This window comes from Hydra vulgaris, chromosome 04 (assembly GCF_038396675.1).
Source record: "Hydra vulgaris chromosome 04, alternate assembly HydraT2T_AEP".
NCBI classification, from domain to species: Eukaryota; Metazoa; Cnidaria; class Hydrozoa; order Anthoathecata; family Hydridae; genus Hydra; species Hydra vulgaris.
This window is the reverse complement of record NC_088923.1, coordinates 30,765,283-30,785,145: the sequence shown is the minus strand read 5'-3', so window position 1 is coordinate 30,785,145 and position 19,863 is coordinate 30,765,283. Positions and strand designations below refer to the sequence as shown.

At 29.5% G+C, this 19,863-nt stretch overlaps 1 protein-coding gene across 2 annotated transcripts in view; it reads left to right on the top strand.

The window, feature by feature from the left end:
* The window catches only part of LOC124818538 (uncharacterized), a 42,520-nt gene that overhangs the window by 17,249 nt on the left and 5,408 nt on the right, over positions 1–19,863 (top strand). For both annotated transcript variants that reach the window (XM_065796049.1, XM_065796050.1), the window contains 2 exons: positions 5,901–5,922; positions 6,348–6,511. In XM_065796049.1, the coding sequence (XP_065652121.1) occupies positions 5,901–5,922; positions 6,348–6,511 (186 nt within the window). The remainder of the gene's footprint in view (positions 1–5,900; positions 5,923–6,347; positions 6,512–19,863) is intronic.

Sequence of the window (19,863 nt, the reverse complement as noted above, 5' to 3'; positions counted from 1 at the left end):
GCTACAAAACCTTGATACGTTTTAAAATATGTTAAAAAAACATTCATATTAGGGCATTTTCATCGAAAAGTTTAACAATAAAATAAACTGGTCAGATATTTTTTTTTTTTCTTTTCCACTTTCGTTTTGTAAGCAATTTTTTTTCCAAAGCGTTTATTGTTTTAAATGTGGGAAGTATCAATGGCATTCGGAACAGTATTCTATCAAATATATCCGCCATAATTACCAACTAACTAAGAAAACAACAAAGGTGCTTGCATTATTTGAATATAATTGGGCTGAGAAATAAGTACAGCCACAAGGCAAAAAACAATCTAGCCACGGGCCTCGAGTGTTGACGGCATACGACTTTACAATAAAAACATATTATTTTAAAAAAACGCAAATTTATTGTGCCGCAAAGTTATTTTATACGGTGCAATGACCGAGCTCTTTTTTTAAACCGTTTTTTTTTAAGATTAATTAATTGCTCTTAAAGCTGATTTTACACGGTAAATAAAAAATAAACTTATCACAATAATAACCGATTATTTTTACTTTGAAAATATGTTGGGATACTATAAATAATTTTTTATTACGCTAATTATTTTTAAGTGAAGCCGTAGCCACAACAGCTATACCTTAGATCTGCGCCTGGGGCCAAGGTTAGAACCTTAAGGAACCCCTGAAGTAACAGGAAATGAGCAAGTGCTGTCCATCTATCTAGTGCTGTCCATCTATCTAATGCACTATAAAATCTATCGATTATTACTGTTAACAAATCAGCTGTAAAGAATTGACATTAGCCTGAATCCAAGAAGTTACATAAAAGCACATTTATCAGCAGAAAATGAAAGATTTCTACCCAAGGGCCATATCAACTAAAATCACGGAAAGATTCCAAGTTGTAAAAGATTTTAGTTAGGTACGATAATAGGGGTATTCTGATAATGAAGAAGAACTAGATATTAGTTTTTGTGAGATCTGTGATCAGAAGCACCTAAGGGTGATGTGGAGAAACTGAGCACTTACTAAGATCATAAACAAGACATAAGTCGAGTAGAGAAAGTAAATTGATTTGGATTGTCTGGAAATCGAGTTAGAAAGTTGACTATTTGTGTTAAAGATTGAGAAAGGCAAAATTTATGGGCCTTAACACCTGCAGAGTCACTGACTCTAGAATCAAGCCATTCAGTGTGATGAGCATTAAAGTTACCAATAATAAAGATATTGGTTGAAGGATAAAGAATAAGGACTTGGGTAATTTTATCAGAAATAAAAAAATTTAATCAAAAAGAGTGCAACCTTGAGATAAAGGAGAGGAATATAGAACAAAGAGAAAGACGATAGAGTGATGCTAATAAGCACATAAATAAATTGTCTGTGGATTCAAACCTAGTTTTGACAAATGGGTAAATTCTTACGAATGTAAATGTGACTATTGGAGTCTTTACGAATTAAAGGAAGATAGCCATCAATACTAAGATCACAAGATAAGACAGCCGAACTCAAATTAGTCAAATTAAAATCTATCATTCACGAATATTCGTGAATGATTTTGAGAACTGTGTGATGACGCTGGTTTTTTGTGTTTTATAGTTTTTGATACTTTAGTATTTTTTTAAATTGATTAAAGAAATTTACTTAAAGCACAGATAGTACTCAGTGCACTATCTAATAGTCTAAGCAATTGTCTAATTTTTATTAATAAACCCTAAATGGTAGCAAAGGGCTCCAAATGTAGCCTTGACAATGCATATCAAAAGTACCAAGAGGGAAACCATCCATGACCAACATGACACTGTTATTATATTGATACTTTACAGCTGTTGATAAAATCAGCCTTTCTGAGAGCTACCACAGAGTTTGGGAAACCTGATTACCCGTCAGCCTCAGAACCATAAAACGGAATTCTAGAGCTGTTCTCTTTTTAAGGAAATGGAATAAGTTGCCTAGTTATACAAACAGAGATACAAGCAAAACCCAGAGCATCTGTGGCGCAGTGGTTAGAGTTCTAGTTCAGAACGCAGAGGTTCGAGGTTCGACGCCAGCTCTTGCCCAATAAGCGACATTGGTAAGGAGGGAGGCGTGAACTTCTAGTCAAATGCTCTCCGGCTGTGCTCCATGATAAGACCGTTAGGATTTCTGGGAGCACCTAAAGATCCTAAAAAAAAAACCCATGCGTTGAATCAATAGATTTAGCATTCAACTTCCTAAACTTGAAACAATGTATTATAAATGTATCTATGCCAGGCTAATAGGTAAAGAAGGGAAGCTAGTAAACAGATCGAATCTGTTTACTTCTATACTTATAAGTCTTTGCCTTGGAGATCTTCTACAAGACAGTTGCCGGATGCATTTACTAGGTTACATGTTACCAGTAGCAGAATAAACTGACCTTAAATGGTATATATAGGTATGCATTTGGGTAGAGTTGATCTAAATTATCAGGGAAATATCAAATATCAAGTAAATAAAATATTACCGGTTGCATTTTTTTTTTCGTAAACCATGCGGGTGTTTTATTGCATTGCGAACTTTATCTCGTCTCATTTTTGCATTTTGCTTAACATCAGAATAGGATTTATTATTAAAGCCATATGTGCTTCTTTTAAGATTTTATTTTTCCATTCAAAATTCTCAGATATGCTTCTAGTTCAGTAATCTTCTTGGGTGTAAAAATTTTTTTATATCCAACTAAAACGTTTTTTATCTACAACTAAAACGTTTTTTATCTCCAACTAAAACGTTTTATATCTACAACTAAAACGTTTTATATCTACAACTAAAACGTTTTATATCTACAACTAAAACATTTTTTATCTACAACTAAAACGTTTTATATCTACAACTAAAACGTTTTATATCTACAACTAAAACGTTTTTTATCTACAACTAAAACGTTTTATATCTACAACTAAAACGTTTTTTATCTACAACTAAAACGTTTTATATCTACAACTAAAACGTTTTATATCTACAACTAAAACGTTTTATATCTACAACTAAAACGTTTTATATCTACAACTAAAACGTTTTATATCTACAACTAAAACGTTTTATATCTACAACTAAAACGTTTTATATCTACAACTAAAACGTTTTATATCTACAACTAAAACGTTTTATATCTACAACTAAAACGTTTTATATCTACAACTAAAACGTTTTATATCTACAACTAAAACGTTTTATATCTACCACTAAAACGTTTTATATCTACAACTAAAACGTTTTTTATCTCCAACTAAAACGTTTTTTATCTACAACTAAAACGTTTTATATCTACAACTAAAACGTTTTATATCTACAACTAAAACGTTTTATATCTACAACTAAAACCTTTTATATCTACAACTAAAACGTTTTATATCTGCAACTAAAACGTTTTTTATCTCCAACTAAAACGTTTTTTATCTCCAACTAAAACGTTTTATATCTCCAACTAAAACGTTTTTTATCTACAACTAAAACGTTTTATATCTACAACTAAAACGTTTTATATCTACAACTAAAACGTTTTATATCTACAACTAAAACGTTTTATATCTACAACTAAAACGTTTTATATCTACAACTAAAACGTTTTTTATCTCCAACTAAAACGTTTTTTATCTACAACTAAAACGTTTTATATCTACAACTAAAACGTTTTATATCTCCAACTAAAACGTTTTTTATCTCCAACTAAAACGTTTTTTATCTACAACTAAAACGTTTTATATCTACAACTAAAACGTTTTATATCTACAACTAAAACGTTTTATATCTCCAACTAAAACGTTTTTTATCTCCAACTAAAACGTTTTTTATCTACAACTAAAACGTTTTTTATCTACAACTAAAACGTTTTTTATCTACAACTAAAACGTTTTTTATCTACAACTAAAACGTTTTCATGCGCTAGTTTTTGAATTAAAATTTAAAATTTTTTGTTTCAAGTTTATTAGATTGAATTAAAAATTTTTTAAACTAAAATTTCTTTAATATCATAAATGAAAACATAATGAATGTTTTTTTAGACTAATGTTATAACAGCTGAACATAAATGGCGGGAGCACTATTAGCTGAGTTGGATTTTTTTCCAACAAGTAAAGGCAAGTTACACCTAAATAGTAACAAGTTAAACATGCCTTAACGTGGTAGGAATCCAAGTAAAGCCGAATTATTATTATATTTATTTACTACTTGTATACCATCATGATGGTATACGAGTAGCAAAGTAAAAAAACCAAAAATTAATAAAAAAAAAACCTAAATTAGGTCTGGAGGATTTAAAATTGTCAAAAATTTAAATTTATTTATTGTAAGAATACAAGTTTATTTTTCTTATAAATTGTAAGAATATTTTAAATTTGTCTTTGTTATTTTTTTAAAGAATAATTTAAATTTGTCTTTCTTATTTTTTTAAAGGATATTTTAAATTTCTCAAGTTAATTTTTAGGATACTTTAAATTTGTCTTTGTTATTTTTTTAAAAAATATTTTAAATTTGTCTTTGTTATTTTTTTTAAGAATATTTTAAATTTGTCTTTCTTATTTTTTTAAAGAATATTTTAAATTTGTCTTTCTTATTTATTGTAAGAATATTTTAAATTTGTCTTTCTTATAAGACAGGGGAATAAAAAAAACACTACTTAAAACAGAAAGTTTACATTTCGTGTTTTGACGCTAAAGTAGAACAAAACACTAAACACAAATTATTAAAAAATACTAAACACAAATTTTTAAGCACATAAGCACTTTTTTAAGCACTTTTTTAAGCACTTGGTAAGCACTTTTTGAAGCACTTGGTAAGCACTTGGTAAGCACTTGGTAAGCACTTGGTAAGCACTTGGTAAGCACTTGGTAAGCACTTGGTAAGCAAAACTAGCTAAACTAATAATCACATCAACATCATGGTCTAAGATAATACTATAATATACAGTTAATATTAAATACCTTGGTCTCACAAGCTAAACCTTTCATGAAACAACTTATTAAAACAATACGAGCAGCATTATACAAAATACTTTGAAAAATTATACTATCCTAATACCGCCATCTACGTTTATGCTCAATCTTTACAAAATTTACAATACCTTTATTTCAGGCAAATTTTAACGCAGATACTAAAGATCAAGCAAAGAAAAGGAAAGAAAACGGTAAGGATTGCAAGAAAAAATTCCACAATTTAAGACCGTTAAAAAAAAACAAATTTAAATATTGGTGATACATTCATAAAACAAAAAAAAAGAGTAATAAAGTTATGTCGCCGTTAGAGTGTAAACCCTATAAAATTACGGTAATGAACGATATAATAATAACTATTATAAATAACCAAATGACCACTCTTAACGCTCCTCTAAATCACCAATTGACCACTCTTAACGCTCCTCTAAATCACCAATTGTTCACTCTTAAAAACATTGTAATACGTTACACCTAAAAAAGGTTTCAATAGAACATTTAAATAGAATAGTATAGATATATAATTTAATTTAACACCAATAAAAAAAAGAAGCAAATGAAGATTATATATAAAACAAATCATGTTAATAGTGCGTAGTCATTGTTATGGCGGCTGCCACTAATGGTTCACTAAGTAACCGATGAGCAAAATTACAGCGGTCCGCTCAAAATGCCTATTTAGATCCAATAAATGTTTTCAAATGTTTTCTGGGATAACCAAGCATAGAATTTATTTAATTTTTTTTAATTTTTTTTTATAATTTTTAATTTTTTATTTAATTTTTAATATAAAATTAAATATTTTGATTTAACAGAAATTTTGAGTTAAATAATAACATGTTCTTAAAAAACATAAGTTGATAAGATACAATTATATTAGCTTCATGAAAAAATTGAAAGAAATTTTATACTATGCTGTATTATTTGAAATTATTAATTTTAGTTTATTGTAATTATTTTATTTTGTTGCAGGATAAGATGTTAAAAGTTCAAGGTAAGTTTTTTTTTTGTTTTCAATTAAATTAAAAACAGCTGAAATATTATTGCAATATTTTCATACATTTCAGTTAGAATTTGAGTTAAATATCTTGCAGCTGTGAGGTCAGAGCGCTTTAGAAGAGATCCAGGGTCCAATGCAAGTTCTTTGTGTCATCGGTAAGGAAGGAGGCGTCAACATCCTAGCTTAATTTTTCTTCCGCGGTGCTCTGAGACAAGACCGTTGGTTCTTCCTGGGGCTCGTAAAACAAAATATTACAAATAAAATATAAATATAAATAAGAATTAAATGAATATCTCATAAAAACCTAAATAAATATCTTATGAAAATTTAATCTTTAAAAATTATAAACCTACAAATTTTTCTTATAAACATTTATCTCATAAAATCTTAAGTTAAATGAATATCTTGTTATTGTTTAGACTCTATAAACAAGCGGCGTCAATCAGTAAGTCCTCATTTTGGTTTTTCTCGACCTAAATCAGTTGGCGCATTATTAGAATGCGATAATAAAAGCGAGATTGGAATTAAAAAACAACGTCGCTGGACAATTCTGCAATCATCGACCGTACCTAGTCATGTACAGGTATTTTTATTTTTATTTAGTTTAGTTTATATTTATATTTTTATTTAGTTTAGAATTGATAAATTTTATTAACAGTTTAGCATTTTATTACAAATTACAATACGCGTGGTCTATTTTTTTTATCTCCAAAATTACAAGACGTGTGGACTATTTTTTTATATCCAAAATTTGAAAAACTTAAGTTATTGGTTGTATTATGTACCGTAGAACAATGTTTCTCTACAGTAATAAAACCTTGTTGTTAGCAAAAAAGTTACGGTGAAAGCATAAGTAAAATAAATCTTTTTAAAGTCTTCTATCGTTTTCATATTTTTAATTGTTTCACCTCAAAACTCAAAAATGAAAAGAAATACAAAATAGTTCTAACTTTGCTAATGCAACTACCAACAATGAACAACCACCAAAAATATTGGATACTAGTGCATTTATTGAGCATTTATTGCTCATTGAATCTCCTCAACATAAAACTTTGTTTTATTTTACATATAACTCTGATGCAAACTTCATTATTAAGGTAAAATATAAACAAAATTGAGGGGTTAAAAATCATCAACAAAATATATTTTAGGGTAACATGGTGCAAAGTAAGACACTTTTTAGGAGAGTGTTCACACCTTGAGAATAGGCGCTTTGTACATCAGGATATTTTGAAAACCATTAGCTCATTAAGTGTCTAGCTAGTTAACCACTAGCTCATTATTTGTCTAATGCTCTCTTAAAGATATATGGCAATAGATAATTGCGTTATTACAGAATTTCAGTGAAAGTGGTTATGACCACATAGATATTCATCATATTGTATAATATGACCACATAGATATTCATCATATTAGAGGTTATAAAGGGTGGTCGTGGGTTTCTTGATGTTTTTTTATTTAGATGGGGCATGTTGTATCACTAAATTTAGGTAATTGAGGTCAGGGAGTTCAAATTTGGAAATAATCGATCTTTAGAAGCGGTAATGATTGCTCAAGCTGATAATTTAGGGGGTGGAGGATCTAGAATATCCTTATGGTTTATCAACTAGATACGGCAGTTGCATGTCTAAGTTTAGGTAATTGAGGTTGGAGAATTTAAATCTGGGCATAGTTGGTCTCCAGGAGTGATAAGGATTGCACAATTAATTTACCTTAAGTACTTATTTTCTTTGATATTGTGAGTATAAATATACAACGTACAATAAAATTGAACATCATTTACATAATTTTTTTTATAAACAAGAATCTAGGTGATGACATACATCATACATAAGTACATTAAGAGCTCCATGGCCTCCTTAGGTTGATTGGAATCTTTGATTTTTCCCTGACTTCTCTTTTTAGATACCTTAGGTTTGTTGCTGCATACAGAGTTACATAACTACATTGCAAGGCCAAGGACAAGGGCAAGGCTAAGAGTTTCAAGACCATGGTCAAGAGTTTTAAGGTCAAGGCAAGGAATAAGATTTTTAAGGCCAAAGCCTACCCAAGCATTTTTAAGACCAAAGACCTAAATTTTCGTCTAACGTTAAAGCCAATTATCAACAGTAGGTAGCAAGTGCTGTGACAATAAAACCACATGTTGTGAAATTAGACCAAGGTTTGGCGCAGAATTCAACGATTTCAATAAGAAAAAATACTTTTAGATATATAGAGATATTGTATATATGAATATTGAAAACAAAAATACATAAAAATAAAGAATTAAAACTTTTAATTCTTTAACTTTATGTATTTTTTTGCTTAATGCTAAAAACTAGTATTAACATCTTTTAAAGATATTAGTTGCATCAGAAGTTGCATCAGAAGTCATAACCATCAACTACCTAGCCTATAAATCTTTATTACATTTAAGAAACATCAAAGTTTCAAGCAACGAATCAGAAATACGATCTCTATGAGGGCACATTATCAATCCACTCTGATAAAAGGGACACAGAAACACTTGTCAAATATAGAGTTTTAATTTTTGAATATGTAATTGTGCACACTTTTTTTTAACGAAAAATCTTTTTGATTAAATTTTAGTGATTAACTCGTTCTTGTTTTTAAAACATGATTTTTCGGTTATTTGCAAAAAATATTCTTTTTTTTCTTTTGGTAAAGGGCTTTTGAATTTGAGGTGTAACACTATTTTTATTAGATATAAAGGTGATGCTGTTCTCGTGACCAAACTATCAACTTAAGCTATTGCTTATTGGTTCAATAATAGATTTTATAAATAAAATTATTAGAAAACTTTATTATATATACATTACTAACGGTTTTTTTAAACAGATTTCGATAAGTTGAATAAAAACAGTATAAATAAACAAAAAAATACTTTATGATAAATTATAATTTAAATATAATAAAAACTATTTTAATTCAAAAAACCTTAAAGGTTCGGTTTTTAATTTTAAGAAAAAATTGCGTGTTTAAATCTGTTTTAAAATTTGAAATGTTTTAACTAATAAAAAACGTTAAGCTATATCATGTGACTTAATATATAGATTAATAGTAATAATATATATATATATATCTATATATATATCTATATATATATATATATATATATATATATATATATATATATATATATATATATATATATATATATATATATATATATATATATATATATATATATATATATATATATATATCTATATATATATATATATATATATATATATATATATATATATATATATATATATATATATATATATATATATATATATATATATATATATATATATATACATATATATATATATATATATATATGGGGAAGGCGCCTATGATGGCATAGCGCCTATGATGGCATACCGGTCATATTTCCATTAAAATTGGTTTTGGTAAAAAAATGATTAGATCTACATGACTATACTGACTTTACATTAGTTTTAGTGAAAAAACGTCCCTTGTGCACAAATATTGTTTTTATAATCAACAAAAATCGATTTTGGGATGTGCTGTTGTAGTTTTATTTCCTTCATATATTTAAGATTGTGATTCTACTATTAACTGTGCAGAAATGAAATTTTCATGCATTTTATATTCAAGTTTTGTGCATTTAGTGGAATAGTTACTTTAATTATATCTTTTGAACAAGGCAGGCACAGCTTGTTTTAATGAAAATGACGACTTTTACCCATAGTAATAGTAATAGTAATAGTAATATATTTAAATAAGTCCTCGTAGATAAAATGACAAATAATTAAAAACCAAACAAACAAAGTTATACAAAAATTTATGGTTTGTGAAATATAAACTTTAAGTAAAAAAAAAAAGCAATTGTTGTTCATAGCAAGTAAGTTGATATCAAAATTGGGAAAAGGGAAAAAAGATTGCTTTCATTTAATTCAAGTTTACATCTATGACAAATAGTATCTAAAAAGCCAATATTTGTAGCTGCTAAAGCACGAATTAATTAATAAACGTGTAGCTCATCTTCAGTAAAAGATGTACTGTTTGCAGCTGGAGAAAAAAAATACTTTTCAATTCTATTCTTAAATGCGTTAACTGACGGAACCTTTTTGCATGCTGACGGCAAGTTATTCCGATCATTGACAATACGATTTGTAAAAAAATTGTGACGAGCATTATTATATGTGAATTCACGCATTAGGACATTGGAAGATGATCTGCGAATTGGTGGATTATGCCAATTGATACTCTCAAAACCGTTTTCTAGCTTAAACTGTTGGATTAAGTCGCCACGTCTCCTGCGAGTTTCCAAAGTAATAAAATTCAGCCGACGACACCTTTCAGCGTAAGGTAATCCTATTAAATCATGAGGTACTTTTGTTGCTTTGCGCTGAATTTTTTGATTTCTTTGATGTCACCTTTTAAGTAAGGACACCATACCGGAACAGCGAATTCCAGGTGCGGCCTAACATACGTAGTGTATAAATTACTCCAAACTTCCATATCTCTTGATCTAAATGTCTTTTTTAATAGGCCAAGTATCATACTCGCTTTACGTGTTGCAACCTGTATGTGTTGATTCCATTTTAAATCATTAGATATGAAGATACCCAGGTCCCTCTCAATATCCGTTGCCTCAAGAGTAAGTGATGCATTTCCATCATTCATTACATATTCATGATTACTATTTCCATAACCAAGGTGCATAACTTTACATTTTTGAACATTTAACTCCATCAGCCATTCCTTTGACCATTCTGTGACAATGTTTAAATCATTTTGTAGGATCAGGCAATCAGCATCGTGAAACTCAGGTCTTATTTCTTGTAACAGTTTAGTATCGTCAGCATAGATTTTATGAACTGATTTCAACTTATCCGTTAAGTCATTTACATAAATGATAAATAATGTTGGACCAAGTACAGACCCTTGAGAAACTCCGCTTAGAACATCGGTCCAGTCGCTAGAGTGTTCACCTAAAACAGTTCGCTGTTTTCTACTAATCAAAAATGACTCAATCCATTTTAGAACATTGCCATTAATCCCATATGCTTTCAATTTATGAAGTAGTCTACGGTGAGAAACTTTATCAAACGCTTTCGCGAAGTCCAAAAATGCAATATCGACAAAATTTCTTTTACTTAACGCTTTCGTGATGTAGTCGACACTCTCCAATAAGTTAGATGTGCATCCTTTTTTGGACATAAATCCATGTTGATTATGTGAGATGCTGCTCGTTTTTTCAAGATATTTAGTTATCTGTTCCCTGATAATCTTTTCCATTACTTTGCATGGAGCTGATGTGATAGACACTGGTCTGTAGTTAGCGGCATCAAGACGACTACCTTTTTTAAACAACGGTGTGACGTGTGACTGTTTCCAAGATGTAGGTGTTGAGCCTTCGGACAGTGCTTTATTGTAAAGTAAAGTAAGAGGGTAAGTCATTTGAGCTGCGCATTCTTTAAGTACCTTTGGACTAATGTTATCAGCACCAATAGATTTATTTGGGTTCAAACCTTTCAAATAAGCTAGCGTCGCTTCAAAGTTAATAGTTATATCGCCTAAGTCTTCTTGATAATGCCTTCTCTCAAAAATAGGTAACTGACTACTTTTACTATCATCTACAAAAACTGATTTGAAGTGCTCCTTAAGTCTGTTTGCGATATGTATTCCCTCTGTTAACGTTTCACCTTTTGCATTAGATATAGCACTAATAGATACATGAACATTCTGTTGCGCCTTAGCATAAGCGTACACCCTTTTAGGATTACTTTTATCTGATGCTAGTTGTGCTTCAAATACTCGAACACAACGTTTACATGCTTTCTGCACTTGACTTCTTAGTTTCCTATATTCACGAATCAGTGTCACTGATCGCCAGTTAGTCGCAGATAAGTAATTACCCATTTTTTTTTTTTGCTTTATCATAGCCAGTACCTCCTTATTCATCCACGGCGCATTACGGGTGGTATGGACTTTTTTTAACGGAATAAATTGCTTGCTGAGTTTATTATATTTATTGCAGAAAAGTTCATAGCACTCATTAGTGTTTTTATTTTCAAATAATTGCTTCCAGTTAGTTTCCATAATCTTTTTACCGAAATTTATATAGTTACCTTTATTAAAGTCATATTTTTTGTTTGAGAAAGTAGTCTCATTTTTAGAAAGGACGACATACCCACTCAGTATCCGATGACCTTGTGACGAATTACCTAACGGCAGAGAGCTAGATAAGTTGATTACTCTTGTTGATAAGTCTGTAATAATTAAATCCAAAATGTTTTTTGCTTTACCAATAGATGCTTCGAATGTTGAGAAATCAACTAAATGTTCTAGGTTATGATTAGCCAAAGTATCAAGAAAAACACTTGCCGCACTATTTTGACCACTTAGTAATTCGATCCTGTCATCATCGTGCCATTTGATTTCCGGAAAGTTGAAATCACCTGCTAGTAACATACAACTATACGCTTTTCTATCAACAGCTTGCTTAGCCAATATAATTGTTTTATTTATATCATTTATATTCGATAAAGGTGGTCTATAGACACAACCAATAAGAACAATTTCGTTACCGATTTTAATTTCACACCATATTTGTTCGGAGTTGCTGTTGTTTAAGATCTCTCTTAGATGACGATCAGATACCTCATTCACGACTAGATCACGCTTGATGTAGATAGCAACACCTCCACCGTGACTAATTCGATTTTTCTTTACTAGTGAGTAGTTGTTCAATTGAGAAGCAGATATTTCAGTGAACCATGTCTCAGAAATAAAGATTAAATCATACATGTTTATGTCACAAAGTGCAGATAATTCGTTCATTTTATCCGGATTAAGGGAAGTTGCGTTAGTATAAAAACATTTTAAAAATGTATTTTTAGGGTTAGGTTTAGCAGATTTTATTTTTGTATTTAATGCATTTAAATAAATATTCGCAGGTAAACACTTTGATTCATTGTGTTTTTGCAATTCTGGCTGCATGTGCATCTTTCCATTTGATGAAAGGATGCTTTTTACGACCATTGATTTCAACTTCCTGTGAGACATCAATGCCATGATGGCATACTGACGAGTTGGGGGTGTTGAAACATTGACGAGTTGGGAAAACCTTTTTTTTTTATAAGAAAAACTTATTTTTAAGTAAAGTTAAAAGAAAGCGATGCTCCAACATGTTTTCTTGGTCAAAAAAATACGTAAAACGCAATATATCCTATGCGCATGCGCAAAATTTTACTATGCTGGTGCGTAGCATGAAATTTTAAATTAGGATGGTTTCGAGTTTCGAGAAGACTCTAAGGTTAAATGAAATCATTAAGTTACCCTCGATCCTAACTAGCCCCATCCTCCCCTATGCCATCGTAGGAGCAGTGGTTGCCTATGATGGCATACTTGTGCTTTTTTTTACAATAAGAATAACTTTAAAAAAAATAAAACTGATGAAAACTCCCAAGGTAATTATTGTTCTAGATGTAACAAGGAATGTATCCATATCAAAACTTTTATTATTGGTCTTCAGGATACTGAATATGAAGCTTCAAAGTTAAGTATGCCATCATAGGCGCCTTTCCCTTATATATCATATATATATATATATATATATATATATATATATATATATATATATATATATATATATATATATATATATATATATATATATATATATATATATATATATATATATATATATATATATATATATATATATATATATATATATATATATATATATATATATAGTGGCGGATCCAGCATTTTTTAATCTTTGAGATAGCTAACTTCCAGACATGGAGCTAACTCCAAACATTTTTATGTTTATATTTTTATATGTTTATATGTTTATATCAAATAATGAGGGTTTGCAGAAAATTGCGGTGATTGGAGGCTGGGAACGAAAAAGTCCCCAAATTTTTGCTGCACCTGCCCCAAACGTGAGAGCAACAAGTTGATGAAATATTTTTTGTATTATTCTCAACTAGACTTATATACATCAATAATTTTTAAGTTTCATAGTATTATCTCTCAGCGTTCAAAAATTATGACCATATAAAAATTACAACCCCCTCAAATCGAGGGGGGGGGGGGGTTCAAACTGCCACTGATATATATATATATATATATATATATATATATGAAGACCTCAGTGGAAAAACCGGCGTTGTCACATTTAAAAAGTATTAAGAAAGTATTTGTCGATCATTAATAAATGTCTTTATTTAAAGCAAAGAAAAAAAAATTTTGTATAAAAAATTACAAAATGTTTTGTTTTTAAATAAATTTTACATAAAATAATTATAATATAATTTTTTTTAAATTGCTTAGTTTCATTTGCTTTAAATAAAGACTTTTATTAATGATCAATAAATACTTTCTCAATACTTTTTAAATGTGACCCCGCCGGTTTTTCCACTGAGGTCTTAATATATATTTATATATATATATATATATATATATATATATATATATATATATATATATATATATATATATATATATATATATATATATATACATATATATATATATATATACATATATATATATATAGTTATTAATATATGGATTAATGATATTATATATTAACATTAATTAATATTTATAACATGATAAATATTATATATATATATATATATAAGATTATTGCTTTTAAATAACTAGTCAAAAACGACAACTTAAACCATGGCATAAAACACAAAATTAAGTTCTAAATTTTTCAAGTAAACAAAAATAACTTTTGTAAACGAAATCGACTATAGTAAAATATTTAAAATGCAAACACGAAAGTTCTGAGTTTTAAAGGCTAAAATTTTCAAGGCCAAGGCCAACAGTTTCAAGGCCAAAACCAAGGCCAAGGCCTTAATTTTTGACCTTATTTATTGGTCAAAAAATAAGCATTTCATCATAAAGTCATAGTTTGTCCGGGGCCTGGAGAGTTTCAATGTGTACTGCTCCTTGTTGTTTGAGTGTAATACATTAATATCAGGGTGCATGAAATGATTCTTTTTCACAAATAATATACTGTTTTTTCAATTTTTGGGGATTATTTAAATGGAAAATAGACATCTAACCCATTTAAAGTACAAATTTCTAAATGAAACTGCCATTTTAGAAAAGTTATTTAGACTTCATTAAAATTAAAAATACTAGATGATGTTGTTTTCTCGCTTTCAACACCTTTTTCCTCGTAAAAAAACTAATTTTTCCTTACTAAATTAAACTCTTCTTTTTACAAAGTTAAAAACTATTTGCATACATAAATATAAATAATAAATCTCCTCTGCCATAAATCATATAAATTTAACACAATACAATAATTCACAAAAATTTGTATTAAAAAAACATATAACAAGTAAACATATAACAAGTAAACATATAACAAGTTATAAAAAAAACTATTAAATGAAAATCACGTCGTCATAGTTCCATAACTTTCCAAAATAATTTTAAAGATGATATTAAAGTAGATGTTTAAAAATTTTAAATAAATAAAAATCTACAACTTGGCTTTATGTGTTATCCTCAATTTTATAAGGCAAAATGTATGGTTGGATATCATTTATGATAAAAGCTTAGCACCTACTACGCTCAGCTGAGCTCAAAAAGTTTGATTTTAAAGTTTTATATACATATGTGAGAGTGTAATTCAAAGTTGATCACATGAGTGGCCCAGTGCGGCCAAGTGCTTTTCTGCTTGTGCAAGGGTCAGTGTTAAAAAAGGTTGCGCGTATTAAGTACAAAAAAAGGTTGTGCGTATTATTTATTGAAAACACTTTGAAAAAATGCGAGCAAAAAAAATAAAACTTCATACTTTTTCTTTTTATTTCGAAATTTGATGTCAACTAATCAATCAACTATCAACTAATATATGCCGTTAAATTTGATGTCCATCAACTAATATATGCCGTTAAGCGATTAAAATAATCTAAAACTGCCTCGTATTTCTTTTTTATACAATTATTTTTTTACCAATTTTTGAAAAGTAAAATATTGTCATTTTTGTATTGATAGACTAAACTTAAAAATCAAATTACAGAAAAAAATGTAACAGAAGCTGGAGGTCTCTAGATTACATTTATAAAAAGAAATTACTCCAATATAGAAGTTGGTTTTGAGGAGTTTGCTCACCTCTGGCCCACTGTGCAGTGTAAAGAATCTTTTGGCACTAAAGTTTTTACAAGTTATCAACAAAAACATCTACTTTAAATGCTGTTATAGCATTTCTCGAATAATCCTCGCTCTAAAAAGTCTAATTTGTTTTTATTTTGCAGTTATGTTTGACTATAAATTAAGCTTACAAATGCAATGTTTTTTAATAGGGGAGACCGGGGCTAGTTGGCTCGGTTTTTACTCTATGAACTCTGTAGTCCTAACGGTACATTTTTTAAAAAGTATTAAAGTGTAGTCTTAAAGAGTATGGATTAGGGTAACTTATAAAATTTGCATTCATTTACAAAAAAAAATTCTTGGGGCCTTTCCGGGCCCTGAAAAAAAAAAATGAAATTTGCGCCAACTTACCCCATCACGGGGTAAGTTGGCGCAAACTTTAAAAATGATTATTAATGTACTATTAAGGGCAAAATTAATAGAAATTTTTTTACTATTAATTTTTGCAACAATTTTATCCCAAAATTTAATATTACTTTTAGCTGGTACCAAATATTAGTCCTTATAAAAGCCAAACAGTAGCCCACTTTTTATCCGTGAACAAAAAACTAAAAAAAAAATTTTTTTAATTTTTTTGTAAGAATAAATTTTTTCAATATTGTTAAAAATTAAAAAAAAATAAATAAATAAATTTATAAAAATATATATTTTTCCAATTGTAAATGCTATGAGCCAACTTACCCCGTGAAAAATTTGTCAACTTACCCCGAATGTTTTTTTTTATAAACAGTCTATAGATCCTGAAAAACGGCAGCTTTCAAAAAAAAGTCTGACTGGATATAGTAAACCAATTGTGACTGGAACTTTTACAATAATTTTTTTTTCATACGACTAACTATTTTCTTTGTAAAGTAAAAAGGAAGCGATGTTCTAAAAGTTACATTTTTGTCCAAAAAACGCATAAATCTCAATATCTCACATTCTGACAATACTACAGTGAATGATGAAATGGTCAATAAGGAAGTTTCTGTGTAATTTTTGTTACTTTCTGATGAAAGGCTCTGAAGATAAACGCAGTTCGTCAACTTACCCCTGCGGCCAACTAGCCCCGGTCTTCCCTACTCCGTTATATGTTAACGGGGAAAGAGGAGGGCGTCTTTAACCTTATCATTCCCTCCCATACCCTCTCATCTCCTTACCTTTCTTCAAAACCATCAAAGTGGTTTCATAAATTTTTTTTTTTGTGGCTGTTTATAGACTTAAAACGCGGCGTTATGCATTACTAGATTGCTTAGTCTTTCAACTACCAAACTATTCAGACTGTTCTAACTTTTATAAGAGTGTTTGACATTACCATTAAAAACTATACAGGGTGTCAAAAGCACTGAACCTAGCCCACATGAACTTAATCTCACCCGCTTGGCGACATTAAATACAGGTGTGCGAGATTAAATCTCGTTAATTAATATAATATGAGTATAATATGAGTATCAAAGTTGCTGGTTGAAACTTAAGATATAATTTTTATTATATTACTAGCAGTATTGGAAGAAACACAATAAGCTAGACCAACCTTTAATAGTTTCCCTTCCTCTTGCGAATGCTTGATTTTAATTTTCAGACATATTTTTGGATTTGCTGTTTAAAAATAAATGTTTCACCAGGTCACAAACCCGTGGTCGCAAGAAAAACCAAAGCCTGTGTTTCAGTGTTGTACGTGGTATATTGCACAGATTGCTACCTTTCGCACTGAAAATGATGAATCTGAACTGACATTGTTAATTGCACGCATATTTTTTTCGCTCAATTTCATAAATTTGGACCGTTTTTAACATTGCGACTGTTTTTTAGCGTTGACTGACTGATCATATGAATGATTAGTATTATTAAATCAAGTTAAATAATATGTGTTGGTAGCTGTTTCATTTGACAAATTTTATGTGCACTACTATTAGAAGTTAAAGGTGTTACGCAATCATGAAAATGAGTTGTCTTATAACTTTTTGAAACCTCTGCTGTTCAACCAGTCTCTTTAACAGACTCCCTTTGTAATCGTAATGAAAATTTACATCATCCCCCTCTTGTTTTAATTATGGTAATTTTCAAGACAGGACGTAGATAAATAACATCATAGTACAAAATGTCATGCCAATTTAACAAAGTGTTCAAAATTTACAAAAGCTGCAAATATTAACATATGGTAAAAACTATATGTTAAGATTTATAACTTAACCTGATCCAAGGCGAAGGTAACGTACGGGGGTTATGTCCATATAATGTTCGTGGAGGATTTCAAGAAAATTTCAAAAAAAGATCTGAAATAACAGTTTATATAACATGCTTAATCAATTCTTGCTCACCCGGGTGAGATTGGATGCATTGGGCGAAAATATATTAATTCTGTGGGCGAGATTGCGTTACGTTGGGTAGAAGACATAATTTACCATTTTCATATATTATAAGGCATAATTTACCATTTCAAACAAAATAAACTTTATTGTACTTACAGAATAAAATATGGACAACAAAATAAAACTATAACTTAAAAAGCACAACAACATGTTTACTCGGTTGGTTCGGATTAGCTAGTTTGAAATTGGCAAAGTACCAAAAAGCTTATCAAAAATCAACCAAATTTCTTTGATAGATATTTCTTTAATTACAATTTCTTTGGGGTCAAGGTTGTTTTGATTTTGATGAAGACTTGCTTGATAGTGGGCAAGATTGATGATGGGCGAAATAAGATCAAGTTACCCCGATAAAACATTAAAATAGCTTCATCAACATTATTATTTATAAATAATTGTCAATTCAGCTAAGTGCACAGTCCGCTTAGGGCCGTCCTAGGGAAAGACAACCAGGGCAAGCTGCCCCGGGCGCCGCGGTAATTTTTTTTTAACGGTCTTTATGACTTCATAAAATATCTTTACCATTTAAAACCTAGGACGCCCAACATTTTCAGTCATTGACTTTAATGGATATTTCAGGTTGAGTACTTACACAAAATCCTTTCCCGAGAAAAAGTTTAATTTTTACTTTTTAGTCCATATTAAAAATATCGCTAAGTTAATAAAAATTTTGTTGCAAACTGTAATTAGCAGTGACCTTAATGATGAATTAAAAAACTTACATTATGAAGAGTTTATGTTTACAGAAACAAAATAAAAAATGTTTTACACAGTTATTTGAATTTGAATATTTTTTTATTAAAAATATTAAAGAAACTGTCAGGTTATCAAAGAAAAAATAGCCGAGGACTCTAAAGCAGCCCATAAGCTGTTTAAGTACCAGTTCTTTTCATTCTCCAAGTTTTTCACAACTTTTTGAATCAAGCATTTTGTGTAATGAAAGCTCCTTAAAAATATTTATTAAGACCTCCATTATGTCTCAATCTAATCAAGGAAAGATAATGTAAGTAACCCTTTGTTGTGTATATAACTTCATCATTGGACATTTGTAGCCTAAAATCTCAGGAAATGGAAAAAGTTCAACAAATGGAAAAAGTTCACAGAGCAAGCCTAAAAGAGACATCTTCATCTCATTACAGTTGTTCTGAGAAATGGATCGAAGCAACTATCAGGATAATAAAAATGATCAAGCAGCCAATTAAGGTCTTATCCAACAAGTTAACAATGAAACAGAACAATGGAGAAGCATTCTTAAAAAAATAGTGTCAATGATTATGTACTTGGTGGACATAATGTTACATTCCGTGGAAGCTCATCAAAGCTGTACGTCAAAAATAATGGGAACTTCCTAAGTCTTATCCAATTACTAAGTAAATTTTGATCCAATTTTGATTGAGCATTTCCAGTGAATTGAAGATGGAGAAAGACGTTCACAAATGCTAAA